This window comes from Phacochoerus africanus, chromosome 15 (assembly GCF_016906955.1).
Source record: "Phacochoerus africanus isolate WHEZ1 chromosome 15, ROS_Pafr_v1, whole genome shotgun sequence".
NCBI classification, from domain to species: Eukaryota; Metazoa; Chordata; class Mammalia; order Artiodactyla; family Suidae; genus Phacochoerus; species Phacochoerus africanus.
Window position 1 is genome coordinate 121,795,757 of NC_062558.1, and position 20,694 is coordinate 121,816,450.

At 44.6% G+C, this 20,694-nt stretch overlaps 1 protein-coding gene across 1 annotated transcript; it reads left to right on the plus strand.

Moving 5' to 3' along the window:
• The first annotated feature begins 17,430 nt into the window (after positions 1-17,430).
• Positions 17,431-20,359, plus strand: ADRA2A (adrenoceptor alpha 2A). The gene has a single exon (XM_047761822.1). It carries the CDS (start codon positions 18,427-18,429, stop codon positions 19,822-19,824), a length of 1,398 nt encoding a protein of 465 aa, XP_047617778.1. The 5' UTR covers positions 17,431-18,426; the 3' UTR covers positions 19,825-20,359.
• Positions 20,360-20,694: the final 335 nt, after the last annotated feature.

Consider the following 20,694-nt stretch of genomic DNA (forward strand, 5'->3'; position numbering starts at 1 on the left):
AGTGGAAACTAGTCAGTTGGCTAAAGAAAACTCATCAGGGAAGGTTGAAAATATTACTCCTGTGCACAATGTGATTAACTGTCATCTTTCCTCTTAGCATCCTTTGATATGTGTTAAAAAAAAAAAAATCACTCTGGCAACCTTGAGAAGAGTGGATTGGAGAGAATCAAAACTAGTGGCCACTCCAGGTGAGTGATGACAGTGGCTTTGACTGGGATTAAACCATTGGGAAGGGAAAGAAACATATAAGGGATTACTAGGAAGATTGGAAAAAATGAGTTAGAGAATCAAACGTTACTTCCAGGATTATAGTTTAACATCTGGATGTATTTACTAAACTATGGTCCTTTGCAAGAGGACCAGGTTCTTCTAGTTTGTTTGGGTATAAGGGGGAAGATATGTGCTAGTACAGGTGAGACATTAGGTGGGGATGTCAAGTAAGCAATTAGATACTTAAATCTGATGTTTAGAAGTTAGCCTGGGGAGTTCCCTTTGTGGCTCAGCGGTTAACAAACCCGACTAGGATCCATAAGGATGTGAGTTCGATCCCTGGCCTCGCTTAGTGGGTTAAGGATCTGGCGTTGCCATGAGCTGTGGTGTAGGTCACAGAGGTGGCTCGGATCCCACTTTGTTGTGGCTGTGGTGTAGGCCAGTGGCTACAGCACCGATTTGACCCCTAGCCTGGGAACTTCCATATTCCTTGGGTGTGGCCCTAAAAAGCAGAAAAATTTAAAAATTAGCCTGGAAACATGTTCCAGTATATAGACGGTAACTGAAGCAAGAATTTTCTAGGGAGAATGTGTAAAATGGGAGGGGATGGAATCCTGATGGAACCCCAACATTTAGCTTTTGCATAGGTAGGGAGGAGACTGAAGAAATTGAGAAGTCGCTATAGTAAAAGTGTGAAAGAAATACGGAGTATGGTCTTGGAAATAGAATAGTCAATTTCACTCAGTTTAGTTTTTCTACTCTCAGTATATTCTATATTCTACTTCAATATTATTTTACTTAGTGTGTCTTTTTCTAAGACTGCCCTGTCCAAAATAGTCACCACTAAGTAGCCATGTGTGGCTATTTAAATTTAGGTTAATTAAAATTAAATAAAATTTAACTTTAATTCTTCAGTCATGCTAATCACATATAAATGAATATGGGAGAGAAAGCACAATGGGAAAATATAAATGATTGATAGTTAAAGTGAACTTTATGTGACTGATACTCAAAGAAGTCTTCTGGGTTTTTCTGGATTTGGATGGTTATGTTTTGCTGAATTTTATTTATTATAGGCTTCATGACTTTTAACTAGCACTGTTTCTTGGTGCAAAATTACATTTATCATATATCTTGTCAAACACACACCTCACAAATTTTTGCCATTGAGATTACAATCTAATGGATTACACACTTATTTGATTAATTTGCTTAAAAAAAGAATAGCTGCTTTCATTCAGAGTTCAATTTTTCTAACCTCCAGAGCACCTCTTGTTACTTCTTAATCAATGCCAACCTGAGGCAGTTGAGAACACTAGTTACCTATTCAAAAAGTGCTGATAGATTGGTTTAGAGAGGATAAAATTAACATGTTAATGAATGAGCCTAGGTTTGCAATGATTACCATTTTTTCTCAAAATGTTTGATGATTTCTTTTTCCTTCCGTGAACATCAACTTAGAAGCAAGTAAATCTACACATTTTGACCTTTGATGTCAACTTCAAAAGAACACTGTACAGTCAAGAATTCTTCCTAGTAACTCCTAACTCGGAGTTCAACCAATGTTGTTCAACCTTCCAAATTGTAGAAGCAGAAGGAATATGTCTAACTCTCTTTGAGGCCATCAGTACCCTCATACCAAAACCATGCAAAGGTATTACAAGAAAACTATAGACCAATATCTCTCGTAAACATTGATATAAACATTTTCAACAAAATATTAGTAATTTGAATTTTACAAGCATAAAAATTATACATCAAGTGAGATTTATTCCGGATATGTAAGCCTATTCTGACATTCAGAAGCCAATTAATGTAATCTATCACATCAACAGACTAAATCACACGATCATATCAGATGCAGAAAAAGCATTTGACAGAGCCATTTATTAGGATAACTCAGCAAACTTGGAATAGAGGAGAAAGTCCTCAACTTGATAAAGAACAAAAGCCCTATAACTAACAGCATACTAAGTTGTGAGAAACTGGAAGCTTTCTCATTAAAATCAGGAATAAAGCAATGGTGTCTCTTCTAGCTTCTTTTTAAAGTTGTAATGGAAGTGGTAGTTAATAACTCAAGGAAGACGGGAAGAAAGAAAACTTAATTGGAGTTCTCTGGTGGCTCAGCATGTTAAGGATCTGCATTGTCACTGCTGTGTCTTATATCACAGCTGTGGCACAGGTTTAATGCCTGGCCCTGGAACTTCCAGATGCCATGGTCTCAGCAAAAGAAAAAAACTCTTGTTTGCATATGTGATGATCATCTACATAGAAAGTCCAAAAGAACTGATTTAAAAACTCCTGGAACTGTTAAAGTAATTATAGCAAAGATGCAAACTTCCAGGTTCATATACAAAAGTCAATTGTTTTCCTATATACCAGCAAAGAACAATTGGAATTTGAAATTAAAAACAATACTATTTACATTAACATCCACAAAATAAAATACCTTGATATATGCACAAGACCTACATGAGGAAATACACAATCTCTGATGAGAGAACCCAAAAACTAAGTAAATGGAGAGAGTTTTATTCCATGCTCATGGATAGAAAGTCAATGTTGTCAAGATGTCAGTTCTTCCAAACTTGATCTATAGATTCAAGGCAATCCAATCAAAATCTCAAAGTTATTTTGTAGATATTAGCAAACTGATTCTAAATTTTATATAAAAAGCTAAAAGATCCAGAATAGTTGACACAATATTGAAACAGAAAGACAAAGTTGAAGGACTAACACTACTTGACGTCGAGACACATATATATCTACATTGTGGTACAAATATCCCCTGCTATCCAAAAGTAGAACAATCCTATGAAACCTTTCATAAGATGAAATGGTGTAAAATGAAGCAATTAACTTAGGACATCTTGCTAACAAAAACATGAAATAAGTTGAGATAAAGCAGAGATGCTCACAGACACAGTTCAAAGCTATGGTGGCTTGATGCTGAGTGTAGTTTTCAGGAAGGGAGCTTGGCAGTTCCACTCTGGCTCCTTGGGGTGCATGCTGCTTCTATAACAGCTCACAGCAAAGCCAACACTGGACTTCATTTTTACTTTTCACTTTTTTTAGTAAAAGTAAAAATCCTCTGGATTTCTTTCAGTTAGGGAAAACAAGTACTAATGTAGGTCTGTCATAAAAGTAAAATGTAGAGCAAATGTTCAAAAAGTGGGGAATACATGTATTAGTGAAAGAATAGACAAATCAATGGAACAGAATAGAGACCTCAGAAATAGACCCCCACAAATACAGTCAACTCATTTTTGACAAAGGAGCAAAGGAAATTCAATAGATGGAAAAAAATAGAGTATTTTCAACAAGTGGTGCTGGAATAACTGGACACCAGGTGCAAAAAAAAAAAAAAAAAAAAAGAAAGAAAAAAAAGAAACCATACCAAAGGCATGATCCATGAAAGAAATAAAAGTAGGACTTCATTAAAATTAAAAATTTCTGCTCTGTGAAAGATTCTGCAAAGAGAATAAGACAAGCAACAAACTGGGAGAAAATATTTACAAAAGACGTATTTGATAAAGAACTATTACCCAAAATAGACAAAGAGCTCTTATAACTCAACATAAAAATAACAACCTAATTAAGAACTGGTGAAAAGAGCCAAACAGACACCTGAGAAAATATTCAGATAGTAAGTAAGTGTATGAAAAAATATTCAACATCATACATTATTAGATAATTATCATTAGATAATTGCAAATATATAACAACAATGAGGTATCACTGCACCCTTATTAGAATACCTAAAATCCAAAACATTGATTAACACCCATTGCTGGTAAGAATGTGGAGCAATAGGAAATCTCATTCATTAACTGTGGGAATGCAAAAGGGTACAACCACTTTGGAAAACACTTTGGCATTTTCTTTTCCTTTTTTTTTTTTTTTTTTTTTTTTGCTTTTTAGGGCTGCACCCATAGCATATGGAAGTTCCCAGGCTAAGGGTTGAATTGAAGCTGCAGCTGCCAGCCTATGCCACAGCCGAAGCAACATGGGATGCAAGCTGCATCTGTGACCTACATCACAGCTTTCGGCAATGCCGGATCCTTAGCCCACTGAGAGAGGTCAGGAATCGAACCCAAGTCCTCATGGATCCTAGTTGGGTTTGATACCACTGAGCCATGATGGGAACTCCTGGCATTTTCTTATAGAACTAAGCATATTCTTACAATACAGTCATGCTCCTCTGTCTTTACACAAATGGGTTAAAAACTTATGTCCAGTAAAAATTTGCACTCATGTTTGTAGCAACTTTTTTCATAATTTCCAAAACTTAGAAGCAACCAAGATGTCCTTCAGCAGGTGAATGTACACACAAACGGTGGTACATCCAAATAATGGAATATTCAGTGCCAAAAAGAAGTGAACTACCAAGCCAGAAAAAGACATGATGGAACCTTAAATGCATATTACTAAGTGAAAGAAGCCAAGTAAAAAGACTATGATTCCAACTGTGTGACAGTAAAAAAGGCAAAATTTTTTAAGATTGGTTGCCAAGATCATGAGGAGAGGAATAGGTGGAACCCAAGGGATTTGAGGACAGTGAAACTATTCTGTTTGATACTATAATGGTGGATATAGGTCATTATACATTTGTCAAAACAAAACCCGTAGAATATAGACCAGGAGAAAACTCTAATAGAAACTATGAACTTGGATGATAATTATGTGTCAGTGTTAGTTCATCAATTGTAACACATATAGCATTCTGATGCAGCATGTTGATGGTTGGAAAAACTGTGTGTGTGTGTGTGTGTGTGTGTGTGCGTGCGCGCGCGCGCGCGCACACACACATGCTAGAAAGATAGAGAAGGTGAATATGAACACTGTTGCACATAACCTTAGGGATCCAATGAAGATGTGTTATGTGAAGATCATTGAAAGAGATTAAATCAGTCAACCTCAATCTGAGTTAATTCACTGACATTCTTTGGTGCTCTGCCCCATCCCAATTTCATTTCTTCATGCCCAAATCAGAGATTTGAATACTCTTACTGGCACCTTCCCCTCTACATGGGAAAGGTGGTATGGTAGGCAGGATTTAGTCTTTTAATTAAACCAATCCTTCTTGTTTCTTAGAAGACTTTTTGCTATCATAAATATGTTACAATATTGCAAAAGCCAAACCTGTTTGCAGCCAAAACTTCTAGGTAAAAAGAGATTTTATTTTTTATTTTTTTGTATTTTTGCCTTTTCTAGGGCTGTTACCGTGGCATATGGAGGTTCCCAGGCTAGGGGTTGAATCGGAGCTGTAGCCACCAGCCTACACCACAGCCACAGCAACACGGGATCTACGCTGCATCTGCGACCTACACCACAGCTCACGGCAACGCCGGATCCTTAACCCGCTGAGCAAGGCCAGGGATCGAACCCACAACCTCATGGTTCCTAGTCGGATTCGTTAACCACTGTGCCACAACGGGAACTCCTAAAAGGAGATTTTAAATACAGCTCAGTTTATATTGTTGTACAGTATTTGATGAGGCCTGGTTTGTTTTTGCATTTTCAGTCTAGTCTTACCACTAGACCGAATTTCAGCCTCATCGAGAACTCAGTATGAGGAATAAGGAGGCTGCCTGAATTTGAATTTTCCCATCACCCCTGTGCCCTGTTACCCCTCCCCAACCTTTCAGAAAATTATCAAGACGACCAAATAAAACCACACATGACCCACACTTTCAGCATTACCGGAAGGCAGAAAATAAATTCTATAAGAATTTCCCCTGCTAGATGCTGCTGCAAGTTGGTGGGTGTGGAGAGTAGGAAAAGGGGGGGGGGAGTAAAAAGAACAGATAAATTCATCCCAATAAGATAAGTTCAACATTAAATGCCAAAATACTGTATGTTAGGACTTGGTAGTTTATCATACTGGCTACAGAGATGAGTTTCCAGAAATGGATGAAGACTTGAATGAACACTTTGAAAGTGTCTATTGGGTACCTGGGACAATTGACCAGACCAGTTGACTCAGGGACACACTATAGCAAAATGATCAGACTCAGATATTTTAAAAAGGTGCTTAAGGCCTCTAGGCAAAATATAAATGATTTACAAAAACAAGATATTGAGAGTCATCAAACTTAAAAGCAACATGCAAAGCATGGCAACTATGAAGCATCATTCTCAAGAAACAATGTGAATTGAGATTATATCCAACAAAGCTATTCTTCAAGCACATGTATATGTGCGTGTGTCTATATCTAGGTGTGTGTATGTGTATGTATATTTCTTAGCTCTGTCTGCTGAAAAAGGACCCAGAAGCAAACACTCTAGGAGCAATGAGTACTCCTAGTATCCAGATCCTGGTTGCTATTAACCCACTGACAGAAACCAGGGCTCCCTTGAGAAATGGCTGATTCCTAGACTAGAAGATCCTTGAAATATCTTGTTAAGTTGGAGCAAGAAAGTGCCCTCCAAACTGATGGGAGAACATCATAATGACAGAGAAGCTAGCTTGAAGAAGTGACCAAATCTGGGATTATTTGGACACCAAAATAGTTAAGAACAGTATTTAATTATAAATTATGAAAAAATAGGAAGCCATGAATCCATATCAGTGATAGATACATAAATGGATAGGGAAGAAAGTAAAAGGTCTGTGGAATGTGGTAAATGAAGAGGCAGGGCTTAGAAAATAATTTAGCAACCATCACAATAAAAAATGGTTCAAGCAAATATCAATAGATGATAAATCTTGGGGAGGTATTTTGATGAGCAGGACATTTGTGTGATTGTATGGTGAGTCCCCACAGATTGCTTATTTGTTGTGAGGGGAGAAATGGTAGCTATAAAACAGAAATACAATAAACATTTTGACTAGGTGATCAAAATTAACATTACCAACAAAGGGCGGATAGATGTGATGTTACTCTGGATGGAATACAGTAGGAAGGACACAATGTCACATATGTTCCTGCTGGGAATGTATAACTGGAATCTAATCAGGAGGACTTCAGACAGACTCCAAATGAAGAATCTTCTATTAAAAAACAAACCCCTCTGTACAGCAGAAATTGACGGAACATTGTACATCAACTATAACAAAAAATTTAAAAAACCCAAACTCTCTTCTTCATAAACGTCAGTGTTATAAAGGACAAAGAAAGGCTGTAGAAATAATCTGTTAGAGGCCACTATAAAAATATGACAAGTAAATGGATCTTAGACTGACCTGTGTTGGAGAAAAATCCTATTAGGTCAATTGACAAAAATGAAATACAAAGGTGGATTGATAAAATGCACCAACTGAAGTGGATAACTGTTCTAAGGACATCTCTATTCTTAGAAAGTACACACTGAAGTAATTAAAGGTGAAGGGCCGTGATATTTGCAGCTTACTCTCAGTTCTGAAAAGTAATATTGTATAACGTGCATGTGTTTGAGACATACAGGTACATACACACATAACAAGTATATGATGAAATGGGATAAAATCGTAAAAATAGGTGAATCTGGGCAAAGGGCATATGAGTCTATTCTTACGACATTTTTGGTGAGTTTGAAGTTATTGTAAATAATGTTTGTGGGTGTTCCCATTGTGGTGCAGCAGAAATGAATCCAGTATCCATGAGGACGTGGGTTCGATCCCTGGCCTTGCTCAGTGGGTTGGGGACCCAGCGTTGCCGTGAACTGTGGTGTAGGTCACAAATGAAGCCTAGATCCCACCTTGCTGTGGTTGTGGCGTAGGTCAACAGCTATAGCTCCGATTCAACACCTAGCCTGGGAACTTCCATATGCCATGGGTGAGGCCCTAAAAAGAAAATAAATAAATAATGTTTGTAAAAAATTATTTGTTGATTGCCTGACTCATACACAAAAAAGCTAGTTTAGATAGACGAAAAATAATTTTCATTCGTTTCTTATTAGAAACTAAATATTTAAAATTTGGGAAAATAAAAGTCTTTCATACTCGGCAGACATCTCCTTCAGGCACAGCAAGAAAAACCTCACCTCTGCCTCCTTTAACCTAACATCACATTAGGGTGATGTTTCTTTTGCCTGAGAGTTTTAAGAATTTCTATTCGCTTAGAAATATTGCGCTGTAATTAACCTGTCTTCATGCTTTACTCAGTTTCAGTTCAAAATTTAGCTTTCAATAGCAACAGACCGAGAGGTGAAGAGTGACAATTAACAGAAAATGACCTCGCTCTGACTCTTTGCAGACAACAGGTGTCATTGTCCTGTGCCGTATCATTGGTCATTTTGGTTAGACCATTTTGGTTGACCAATTTTACGTGTCTCTTCAAAGAACCAGCTTTTGGCTTTAATGATTTTTCTCCATAGTTGTCTTGGTTTTAATTGATTTCTGCCCTTCATTTTTCTTTCCTTGTTTGTTTTGGGTTTAATTTATTTCATTCATTCATTTATTATTGAGATATGTATTGAAGTATTATATTATTTTCAGGTGTACGACATAGTGATTTGATATTTGTATATACTGTGAAATGATCACGTCAATAAATCTATTTAATATCCATCACCATACATAATTACAAATTATTTTTTCTCATGGTGAGAAATTTTAAGATTTACTATCTTAGCGATTTTTAAATAGGCCATACAGTATTGTTAACTATAGTCTCCATGCTATAGTTACATCCCCATGATTTATTTTATTTTTAAAATTTTTATCTTTTGGTCTTTTTTTGGGCTGCTCTTGTGGCACATGGAGGTTCCCAGGCTAGGGGTTGAATCGGAGCTGTAGTCTCCAGCCTACACCAGAGCCACAGCAACGCGGGATTGGAGCCGCATCTGCAACCTACACCACAGCTCAGGGCAACACCAGATCCTTAACCCGCAACCTTGTGGTTCCTAGTCAGATTCGTTAACCACTGAGCCACGACGGGAACTCCCTCATGATTTATTTTATAACTGTATGTTTGTACCCTTTGCCCTTTACCCATTTTCTCACTTTTATTCCCCACCCCTGGTAACCACCAATCTGTTCTCTGTATCTATAAACTTGGGGGGGGGGTTGTTTGTGTGTATGTTTTTAAAATGATTTTTATTTTTTCCGTTATAGCTGGTTTACAGTGTTCTATCAATTTTCTATTGTACAGCAAGGTAACCCAGTCACACATACATATATACATTCTTTTGCTCACATTGTCATGCTCCATCATGAGTGACTAGGGGTAGTTCCCAGTGCTGTATAGCAGGACCTCATTGCTTATCCATTCCGAAGGCAATAGTTTGCATCTATTAACCCCAAATGTGTGTTTTTTAAAGATTCCAGATGTGTGAGGGAGATCATATGGTACCTTTCTCTGTCCAATGTATTTCACTTAGTATAATGCTCTAAGGATCCATCCATATTGTCACAAATGGCAAGATTTCCTTCTTTTTTATGGCTGAGTAGTATTCTATTGCTCTGTTGTGGTGTGTGTGTATATACCACATTTTCTTTATCCATTGATCTATTGATGGACACGGATTGTTTCCATATCTTCCTGTTGTAAATAATGTTGCAGTGAATGTGAGGGTGCATGTATCTTTTTTAGTTAGTATTTTATTCAGAAGTGGCATTGCTAGATCATAGGGTTCCTCCATTTTTTAATTTTTTTGAGGAACCTCCAGATTGTTTTCCACAGTGGTTGCATTAATTTATATTTCCATCAATAGTACACCAGGGTTCTCTTTCTTGTTTTTTTAATAATAGCCATTCTAACATGTGTGAGGTGATATCTCATTGTGGTCCTGATTTTTATTTCCCTGATGATTGGTGATTTTGAGTACTTTTTCTTGTACCCATTGACCATCTGTATATCTTCTTTGGAAAAATGTCTATTCAGATCCTCTGCCCATTTTAAAAACAGGATTGTTTATTTATATTTTTGTGATCGAGTTATATGAATTATATATTTTGAATATTAACCTCTTACCAGATATATGATTTGCAAATATTTTCTCCCATTCTGTTAGTTGCCTTTTAATTTTGTTGATGGTTTCCTTTGCTGTGCAGAAGATTTTTAGTTTAATATAGTCTCATTACCACTGTTTTCCCCGTTTCCATATAAAAAACCAAGGTCCAGAAGACTATTAGTACAGTTACTAAGTGACAGAAGCAGGACCAGAGATCAGGTTTATCTTACTCCAAAGACCACATTCCTAGTTACTTCATCCTAATATATCTGCAAGCAGGGGCCCCTTTAGGAGGGAAGAGCTTGTTTTTTGCTGGTGTCATTAACTAGGAAGAATGGGAAAAAGAAATCATTTCCAGGGAGCAGAATGACCAGATTACCTTTAAACTCTGTGTGTGTGTGTGTGTGTGTGTGTGTGTGTGTGTGTGTGTGTGTGTGTGTGTTTTGTTTCAGGCGTGGAGTCTCCATGGTTTCTTTGAATAAATGTGAAGCATGATTCACCTTACCTAATTAAGTTAATAAATGTTATTTTATTAGTTTAAAAGTTATTAATGTTAGTGACAAATATCTCCTTCACACCCAAGGACCAATGGCTCTAGCTCTCCTGTTGTGCCTGAGAACAATTAGCCATCACTCACCATAACGGGTTCAAGGTGTGCTTTTTCTTATGCTCCTGGACAAAAAAGGCAAGATAATTCACCTGGATGTGGTGGGAAAGGGCCCTTATGTGTGAGGACTGACCTGGAAGACCTAGGGGTGATAGTAAGCTGTGTGTGTGTGCATATCCCTGAACAGTCATGTTTTAGTGGAAACACATATATGTCCTGCAGGGATGGGCAGCAGCAAAAAAGAGTCAGTTAGGAATCCAACTTTTCCTGGCATCCTGAAGGTAGAGTTGATCCGGCACATACTGCAATCTTTTAGGTGCTGGCCAGAGGTCTTTGCAGGGGCAGAAAACACCTGACTTCATCTTCTAGGTGGGGGCAGGATGGGCTAGTACCTTAGAAAATAGACGAACACGGTGGTAGGACTTCACACTTGTTTTCCTGGGACTAGCAGGGTGGATCTGGCAGTCACTGATGAGAAACACAGCAGGTGGTGAGTAAGGCAGCTCCTTCCAACAACACTCTTGGAGGTAATGCTTTTCGGTTAGCTTATATTCTCCTCAGTAGCAATGTGCTTGCAAAGGGCTCTGGCACAAGAAAGTGGAGGAATTAAATAATAGCTCAGAGGAAGCAATAGATTTTTTTCTAGTGACTGCTGTGTCCCTCACCCCCTCCCACCCCACCCCTGTGCCAGCAATATAGTGACTAGACAGATGTTTGTAGTTTCCTGCAGCATTTGGTTCCAGCTGTGTGCAGGGCACGGGCAGCAGTGGGAATGATGTGTTTCTCACCAGCTCATCATGTTCAGACTGGTGAACACATGTGTTTAAGTACGGTCCATGGGTGTAGGTGTGTAGCTGGTGTCTGTGTTTGTGTCTGAACTTCTATTTATGAGGGTTATATCGCAGCCTAAAAGTCCAAGCTAATGGGGCATGTAGTTTTTTCTTAGTCAAGTCAAGACATAGAGATAGAGAATGAGAGAATCTTATACCTATATCCCAGAACTAGTTGACTCAACTACATCCTAATTTTAGAATTTAGCCACCTTCTTCAGGGCCTCTTACTTTTTGGGTAACTTAATTGTAAGTAGTATCCATTTATTCACGACTTCCTTCATTCATCACACAAACACTTATCATGTATCCATGCCAATGCGTCTTATGTTTTGGTATTTATTGGATTACCCAGGTACTTATTAAAAATACAAGTAAATGCGTAGGTCCTTCCCTAGTCATGTTGAATCCCCAGGGGCTGTAGGTTCCAGAAATTTGATTTTTAAAATGCCTGTTTTAGACATGTTCTGGGAATGCAAAGATGAGCAGGATAGACCTTTCCCCCTCTTAGACTACTGGACAAACGAACAGGTAAGCGAGACCAATAAAGGTTCACCCAAGCTCTGGAGGAAATACGTATTGGCCCTTGAGAGGGAGTGGTTGACTGTGCCAAGGGGAGGCCAGCTGTTCTGGAGTTGCACAGCCAGGTAGTGAGGCGCTGGCTCTCCATCAGGTTGGTCACTGGGGAACGCCTAGTCTTGTGCGGCGTGCAAGATGCTCCACCAACGCAGGAGGCGCCAGAGGTAGGGTGAAGGAACACATCTTGCCATGTACTGTCCTGGTCTAGTAGCCACAGTTGGACCAGGAGGAAAGGGAAATAGGATGGGTCAGGTCAGGTTTGCATTTACTTCTGATGAACTTCTTGCAGCTTCTCTTTTGTTAGTGTGGGAGAGGGTGAGGTCCACAGAAATGAACTTAGAAATCTCCTCAGGCTAAAAATCAGGAAACACAAGGTCCAGCTGTGACCCTGATCCTTATTTTATTTTTATTTATTTTTTTGTTTTTTTTTTTGCCTTTTCTAGGGGTGCTTCCCACGGCATATGGAGGTTCCCAGGCTAGGGGTCGAATCGGAGCTGTAGTCTCCAGCCTATACCAGAGCCAGCAATGCGGGATCCGAGCCTCGTCTGCAACCTACACCACAGCTCACGGCAACGCCGGATCCTTAACCCACTGAGCAAGGCCAGGGATCAAACCCGCAACCTCCCGCTTCCTAGTCGGATTCATTAACCACTGTGCCACGATGGGAACTCCGACCCTGCTCCTTATTAGCTAGGCTGCCTCCCTAACCTCTCTGAACCCTGTTTTCCCAATTTGTAAGGGCAGATGATAACATCTACTTTAAGGGCTGTTTGGGGAATTACATAACAATGAGTATGTAAACTGTTATAACATTGAGTATGTAAACCGTTATAACATGCATTGTGCCTGGTGTGCGGTCAGTGCTAATGAATAGTATTTAGTTATTTATCCAGTTTTATTGAGATATAATTGACATGAGGCACTGTACAAGTTTAAAATGTGTGGCACAGGAGTTCCCGTCGTGGCGCAGTGGTTAACGAATCCGACTAGGAACCATGAGGTTGCGGGTTCGGTCCCTGCCCCTGCTCAGTGGGTTAACGATCCGGCATTGCCGTGAGCTGTGGTGTAGGTTGCAGACGCGGCTCGGATCCCGAGTTGCTGTGGCTCTGGCGTAGGCCGGTGGCTACAGCTCCGATTCGACCCCTAGCCTGGGAACCTCCATATGCCGCGGAAGCGGCCCAAAGAAATAGCAAAAAGACCAAAAAAAAAAAAAAATGTGTGGCATAATTGACTCACATCATGAAATGATTATCATAATAAATTTGAATCTCATACAGATAACAAAAGTAAAGAAATGAAAAAACTGTTTTTCTTATGATGAGAACTCTTAGGATTTATTCTCTTAATTTTCATATACAACATACGGCAGTGTTAATTGTATTTATCACGTTGTACACTACATCCCTGGTGCTTATTTATCTTATAACTGGGAGTTTGTACCTTAGTGAAAGTTCGTACCTCTTAATCTCCCTCACTGATTTCTTTCCTCCTCCGGACTCCCTCCCTTTTGACAACCACATGTTTGTTCTCTGTATCTACACCTCTGTTTTGTTATGTTAATTGGTTTTTTTTTTAGATTCTACTTATAAACAAAATCATACAGTATTTATTTTTCTGTCTGACTTATTTCACTTAGCATAGTACATTTCACTTAGCATAATACCCTCAGGGTCCATCCATGTTGTCACAAATAGCAAGATTTCCCTCTTTTTTGTGGCTGAGCAGGATTCCAGTGTGTGTGTATGTGTGTGAGTTTATCACACTTCTTTATCCATTCATCTATTGAGGGGCACTTAGGTTGCCTCCATGTTTTGAATGTTTGTTAAATAACGCTGCAATGAACATATGTTTTTTGCATGTATCTTTTCTAATTAGTGTTTTTGTTTTCTTTGGTTGCATACCCAGGAGTGGAAATGATGTATCATATGGTAGTTCTATTTTTAATTTTTGAGGAATCTTTATACTGTTTTCCACAGTGGCTGTAGCAATTTATGTTCCCAGCAGCAATGAGCAAGGGCTCCTTTTTCTCTACAACCTCTCTACAACGTCGTCAGCACTTGTTATTTGTGGTCTTTTTGATGACAGCCATTCTGGCAGGTGTGAGGTGATATCTCATTGTCGTTTTCATTTCCATTTCTCTGATGACTAGTGATGTTGAACGTCTTCTCATGTGCCTACTGGCCATTTGTATATCTTTGAAAAAAATGTTAAGTTCCTCTGTAGTACTTACTTTTATTAATAGTAGAAATAATAGTGGACCCCCATTTGTGTGCCCAGAGGTGACTTTTCCTCAGGCCAGGAAAGCCAGCCTCTATATTTACAGTGGCTCTCAACTGTTTTGTTCCAGGTCCCTGGAGGGCTGGGGCACCCTTCTGGCTGTCCCAGGAGACTCAGGGCAGTTATTCTCAATCTGGGGTCCATTCTTGATAGCTTAGGCTGGCTTGATAAAAGTCCCCAGGTCATGTGGACACCCCCTCCCTGCCCCTACCAAGACACTTGTTCATTACTCCTGCCCCCACTGAGATTTATTGCTTAGAGCAGTGAGTTTTAACCGAGCACGCATATTAGCATCTCCCAAGGAGCTTTGTTAAAATACACAGTCTGCAGTCCATTGCAGACCTGATGAATCATAATTACCCTGGTGGAGCACCAATAAGTGTATTTCCCTTTCCCAGGCAATGCTTGATATACAGGCCCAGTTAAGAATTATTGTCTTAGTGGATATCTCTCTGCTCATTGCTGTCTCACTCAGCAAGTACAGCACTAAATCTAGCAATAATAATAATAATAATAATAATAATAATAATAATAATAAAGGTGTCCACATAGCTTTTCAAAGCTCAGAAGTACTGACCATGCGTATCCAACTAAGGAGGCAGAGGTGATAAGGTGGTGACAAAGTACATGTGTCAAGAGGAAGAACTCTGCATATAAAGGGGCTCTGTGTATAGCCCTGGACATGCTGCATACTAGGAACTTAACGAAAGGCAGCTATTGTTATTATTAATAATTGTTGTGTCCTGGCCTCTGAAACCCTAGCTCCTTGCAAAGCTGATTTCCACATTAGGAGAAAAGACTCCAAACCCAGGAATTAAGAAACCGTCTGGCTGTTTGTGAAGCATTTAGAAAATGTGACAAGAGGTGTCATACGCAGGCTAGCCTCAGAGATTCCAAGAAAGGAAGCCACTGTGGTCTGTTTTCATTTCCCATTTTGCTTCTGAAATGAGATAGGAAGGAGAGACAGATATCAGCAGCTGGTGTGGAGATGGGAGGTGACAGCCTCTCAAAACTCAGTCCCCAAGGCCTGTGAACAACACAGTGAAGCCCAGATTGCCATGGGCTTTGTCTCACTCAGCATTTATACTGAAGGTTTGGGGCTCCTGGTTACTGTGCAAAGATGAGTGTAATCACATTTCCAACTGAGCCTCATGCAATGTTTCTGCCCCCTGTTGGGAGATACAGAGCTGAGACTTTCTCAGAAGATAGGAAAAAATGGATTTGATAGAGGGAGGAAATCCTGCCTTAACTTTCTTAGATGCTCCCGACAAGGGGATTAGAGAGACTCTCCAGAATTAAGACTGGAAAGGGAGGGCATCCATCCCGCTGGATCAAAGATTGGGAGATGAGAGTACTGAAGTCATGTGAGACACCTGTGAAGTACTTTGAAAAAGTACAGACTTCAGGACTATCCATGTCAAGACCAACAGCATCAATCACTATATCACTGGTGTGGGCTATAGACATCAACCAGGGTTGAAGGTGATGCTCAAAGTACTTAATTTAGTCCTCAGCCCCTGACCCTGAACCCTGCTGGTTAGAGAGTCAGTCTGTTTAGTTCTTGGAACTCCCAGCTTAATTGACTACATACAGTATTTTGGTTTAGCAGGTCCTTAAATAAGACACCTTTTCTTTAGGTCTAATCTCTCTCCTTCTGACAGCTCCTATCCTCCTGGGCCTTACCCTTAAACTGCCTGCTGTTTATTTGAAAAGTGCAGATAGCACAATACAAGCTGGTGCTTCAGCAACCGTTAAAATCTACCACAGGGCATCTAGCAGGCAGAGGAAACTGTAGTCACCCCCACTTCATGCTATTCCTATCAGAGAGAACATGGAAAATATTCCCTCTTCTCTTGGCCAGCGCCCTCCCCTTACTGAAAGATGGTGTCTGTGTTTCTGAAATGGGGGAGTGGTGGTGGGGTGGAGCCTAGCTTTCTGGCTTCAACAAAGACACAATGGTTCAGAGCAGATCGGAGCAAAGCAACCAGCCGGGGCAGGATCCAAGCCTCTCTTGGATCTGCGGGAATGCAGCGTTGCCCTGTGCTGGTCCAGGGTGGAGTGTCAGTCCTGGCCTCTGATGCCAGCCCTTCCCTTCCTTACATGACTTTATCAGACCAATCCTTTGTCCCTTCGGGAGCGGGGTTGGGTGGGTGGGGTTTAGACGCACAAGAGTGTAAACTTCCGAAGATTCCTGCAACATGACAAAATGCAATTAAAAATCTGGGTTCTATTTTCTTGAGCTTGGACGCAAACTTGTCCGGAGATAAGAGAAGGCGCTGAAGGCAAAGAGCTACAGGGGCGGGAGAAGGCTCCCCAGGCGCTGGCGGATAGCTTCGCAGCGGTGACCGCCAGCGGCCGGCAGGTGTCAGTGCGCCCTCGCTCTGTCCCCGCGCGCCGCCTCGGATCCGGGACCCCTCCTCACCGCGGTCTAGGGGGCGCGGTTCTGACCCCGGGCCGCTAGCGTCCCTCAGATAGCTCTGCGATTGTGAGGATAAGTTGGCTGCCTCTCCCCAGAGCAGAGCTCTGAACTCTGGCGGGCCCTTTCCCCGGGCGGTGCTTCCTATTCTTTCCAGGGGTTGGATCCGAACCTTTGCCTTCCTCTCTCCACAGCCCCACTCGCTCCTCCGCCAGCAGCACTTGGGGACGAGTGGAACCCGGCTGCCACAGATGCGGCCTGTACCGACGGTTGCTTCTCCCGATTCGGCCAGGGGTCTGTATCATCCTTTCCTCCTGGGTCCCACTCAGTCCCATGTGGGCACTCCCGGGTGCCGGATGCCTTCTGCTTGGCGGGCCGGGAGATACTCAGCCAATTCCCAGAATGGACCGCTCCCGCCCCCCTCCCCCCGCACGCTCTTTAAACCCCTCGCTTAAGGTACCCGCCCTCCCAAAGGGCCAGTCTCGCCGGGGGGGTGGGGTGGGTAGGGCGCCAGTGGGTCAGGCGCGGGGCGCGGGCGCTAGACCCGCGGAGGGGAGGCGCAAGGGGCGGGGGAGGGTCGGCTTCCCACGTGGGGGCTGACGCTGGCTGCTCGGCAACGCCGGCTTGATCCTTGGGCTATAAAACCAGTCCACCGTGAGCGCGGCGGCGAAGCAGCGGCCTCGGCAACGGTGCGGACGCCTAGCAGCAGGCGCGCAGCCGCCCGGCCACCCCCAACACCTTCTCTCCCGAGCCTTGAGCTCCTGCCCCAACTCACGCCGCCCTCGGACCCCAGCCTGTCCGGTTGAGCTCAGCGCTCGAAGCTCGCCGGGCCAACGCCCAGGAGACCCCCTGCCTCGGCTGCGGCTCCTGGAGGGCCAATAGCCCACCCGCCCGGGCCCGCCTGAGGACGGGGGCGCCTTCATGCGGCTCCTAAACCCCTCACCCCGCCGCCGCCGCCGCCGCCTCCGAGCTCCGCGCGCTGCTCCCCAGCCCCAGCAGGGCACGCAACTTTGGAAGTCCCGCGGCGCTCCGAGAGGCGGCAGAGTCAGCACCCTGGCCCCAGCTCGGGCCCCGCCGGCCACGCCGTGTCTGGGGGAAGCGAGAGAGTCGGTAATCGCTTCGGGGATGTAAGGAGACAGACGTAGGACCCCAAGCCAGCATCAGCACCCCTCGGCTGCCTCCCGGGGTGGGGGCGGGCCCCGCACACGGTAAGACCTCTTGCTTTCGCTCAGGCTCAAGAGTCAAAGATATAGATATATAATTTCCTGTCATTCTTCCAAGTCATCAAGCCACAGATGATTTTGTTCTCCCTTCTTGAAGAATAAATCTCTCTTTCCCCAACGGCTCGACCTACTCTCTCCCGCCGCTTAGAAATAAAACTTGGCTGTGTTTAGGGAGCGGGAGCGAGAAGGCGCAGACCCCCAGCGCCCGAAGCGCGGGCCGGGCGCAGTTAGCGGGAGCCGGGTCCATGGGCCGCTAGCGGTACCGCAGCTCGTGCCCGGCCTCCCTGAGGCCCCTTCCCCATGTGAGGCGCGGCTGGGCGAACGGGGCGCAGGAGGAAGAGGAGGACCTACAGGCGCGGGGCCGGAAGGCAGCTGGCAGCAGGCCCAGGCGAACGGGCACCCGCGTTCATGTTCCGCCAGGAGCAGCCGCTGGCCGAGGGCAGCTTCGCGCCCATGGGCTCCCTGCAGCCGGAAGCGGGCAACGCGAGCTGGAATGGGACAGAGGCGCCGGGGGGCGGCGCCCGGGCCACCCCCTACTCCCTGCAGGTGACACTGACGCTGGTGTGCCTGGCCGGCCTGCTCATGCTGTTCACCGTGTTCGGCAACGTGCTTGTCATCATTGCCGTGTTCACAAGCCGCGCGCTCAAGGCGCCCCAGAACCTCTTCCTGGTGTCTCTGGCCTCGGCCGACATCCTAGTGGCCACGCTTGTCATCCCTTTCTCGCTGGCCAACGAGGTCATGGGCTACTGGTACTTCGGCAAGGCGTGGTGTGAGATCTACCTGGCGCTCGACGTGCTCTTCTGCACGTCGTCCATCGTGCACCTGTGTGCCATCAGCTTGGATCGTTACTGGTCCATCACCCAGGCCATAGAGTACAACCTGAAGCGCACGCCACGCCGCATCAAAGCAATCATCGTCACCGTGTGGGTCATCTCGGCCGTCATCTCCTTCCCGCCGCTCATCTCCATCGAGAAGAAGGCAGGCGGCGGTGGCCAGCAGCCGGCCGAACCGCGCTGCGAGATCAACGACCAGAAGTGGTACGTCATCTCGTCTTGCATCGGCTCCTTCTTCGCGCCCTGCCTCATCATGATCCTGGTCTATGTGCGCATCTATCAGATAGCCAAGCGCCGCACCCGCGTGCCGCCCAGCCGCCGGGGTCCTGATGCGGCCGCCGCGCTGCCGGGGGGCGCCGAGCGCAGGCCCAATGGCCTAGGCCCCGAGCGCGGCGTGGGTCGCGTGGGCGCCGAGGCCGAGCCGCTACCCGTCCAGCTAAACGGTGCCCCGGGGGAGCCCGCGCCCGCTGGGCCCCGCGACGCTGACGGGCTGGACCTCGAGGAGAGCTCCTCGTCTGAGCACGCCGAGCGGCCCCCTGGGCCCCGCAGGTCCGAGCGCGGCCCTCGGGCCAAGAGCAAGGCTCGGGCGAGCCAGGTAAAGCCCGGGGACAGCCTGCCACGGCGCGGGCCGGGGGCGCCCGGGCCGGGGGCGCCCGCGACTGGGGCCGGGGAGGAGCGCGGCGGGGTCGCCAAGGCGTCGCGCTGGCGCGGAAGGCAGAACCGCGAGAAGCGCTTCACCTTCGTGCTGGCGGTGGTCATAGGCGTGTTCGTGGTCTGTTGGTTCCCCTTCTTCTTCACCTATACGCTCACGGCCGTAGGCTGCTCGGTGCCGCCCACTCTCTTCAAGTTCTTCTTCTGGTTCGGCTACTGCAACAGCTCGCTGAATCCGGTTATCTACACCATCTTCAATCACGACTTCCGCCGCGCCTTCAAGAAGATCCTCTGCCGTGGGGACAGGAAACGGATCGTGTGAGCGCTGAGTCCGCTCCCAGCGAACAGACTCCAAGCCGTCCGCTGGCAGCTGGGATTGAGGGGCGCGTCTATGTAGTTCTTAGCCCTCTGAAACCCGGGTCCTGCCTATTCCGAGTTTCTTGTCGGGAGGGTTGCTCTGCGGCGTTCTGCCAGCATCTGCGCTCCCCTACCAGAGAAAAGTACTGGTTGCGAGGGCCCCACACCGCCCCCCACCCAATTGTTTTTAGGGCTGCTCGCACTCAGAGCAATCTTCCTGGGTTTTTGGGCAGCTCCAAATCAGTGTTGTTTCCTAAAGGTATTTTTTCTCTCCCCTGGGTCCAGCTCTCCATTAATTCAGAGTAAGCACGAGAGCCCAGAGGGCATGGTTCACAAAGGGTTAATAGATAGGGGCTACCCAGCCCTGGCAAATTGCCCTCCCCTTCCCCCAATTCTCTTTTTAAACAAACCGAGCAGGGCAGCTCTGCCGCCCTCCCATCCCCACCCTGTAAATACTCACTATTTTTGATAGTACGGGGGTGGGGAGGGTGGGGATGGTCCCCGGGGTTGGGGGTGGGGTTGGGGATGGTCACCAAGGTTGCTTGGCTTTTGATGTTGAAATCCTGGCTGTTGGAGATGCCCTCCAGGCAGACACTATGTCTAGTTCAGGGCAAACCTCTTTGCAGCCCAAGCCCTTTTCTAGTGTCATTACTTCCCCCTGTGCCCTTTTCTCTGGCAACTGGTGACTGTCCCTTGGGACTGGACCTGCCTTGAGATGTCCTGGGTTGGGGTGGGGGGAGATTTCTGTTCATTTTTCCCTGTGCCTAAAAGCATAATTGCCTTTTCCTATGTAAATATTACCATGATGGACCAAGACAGAAGTAAATGAACCTTT

Coding starts and splice junctions, on each gene's coding strand:
- ADRA2A (XM_047761822.1), top strand. CDS start 18,427: ATGTTCCGCCAGGAGCAGCCGCTGGCCGAGGGCAGCTTCGCGCCCATG.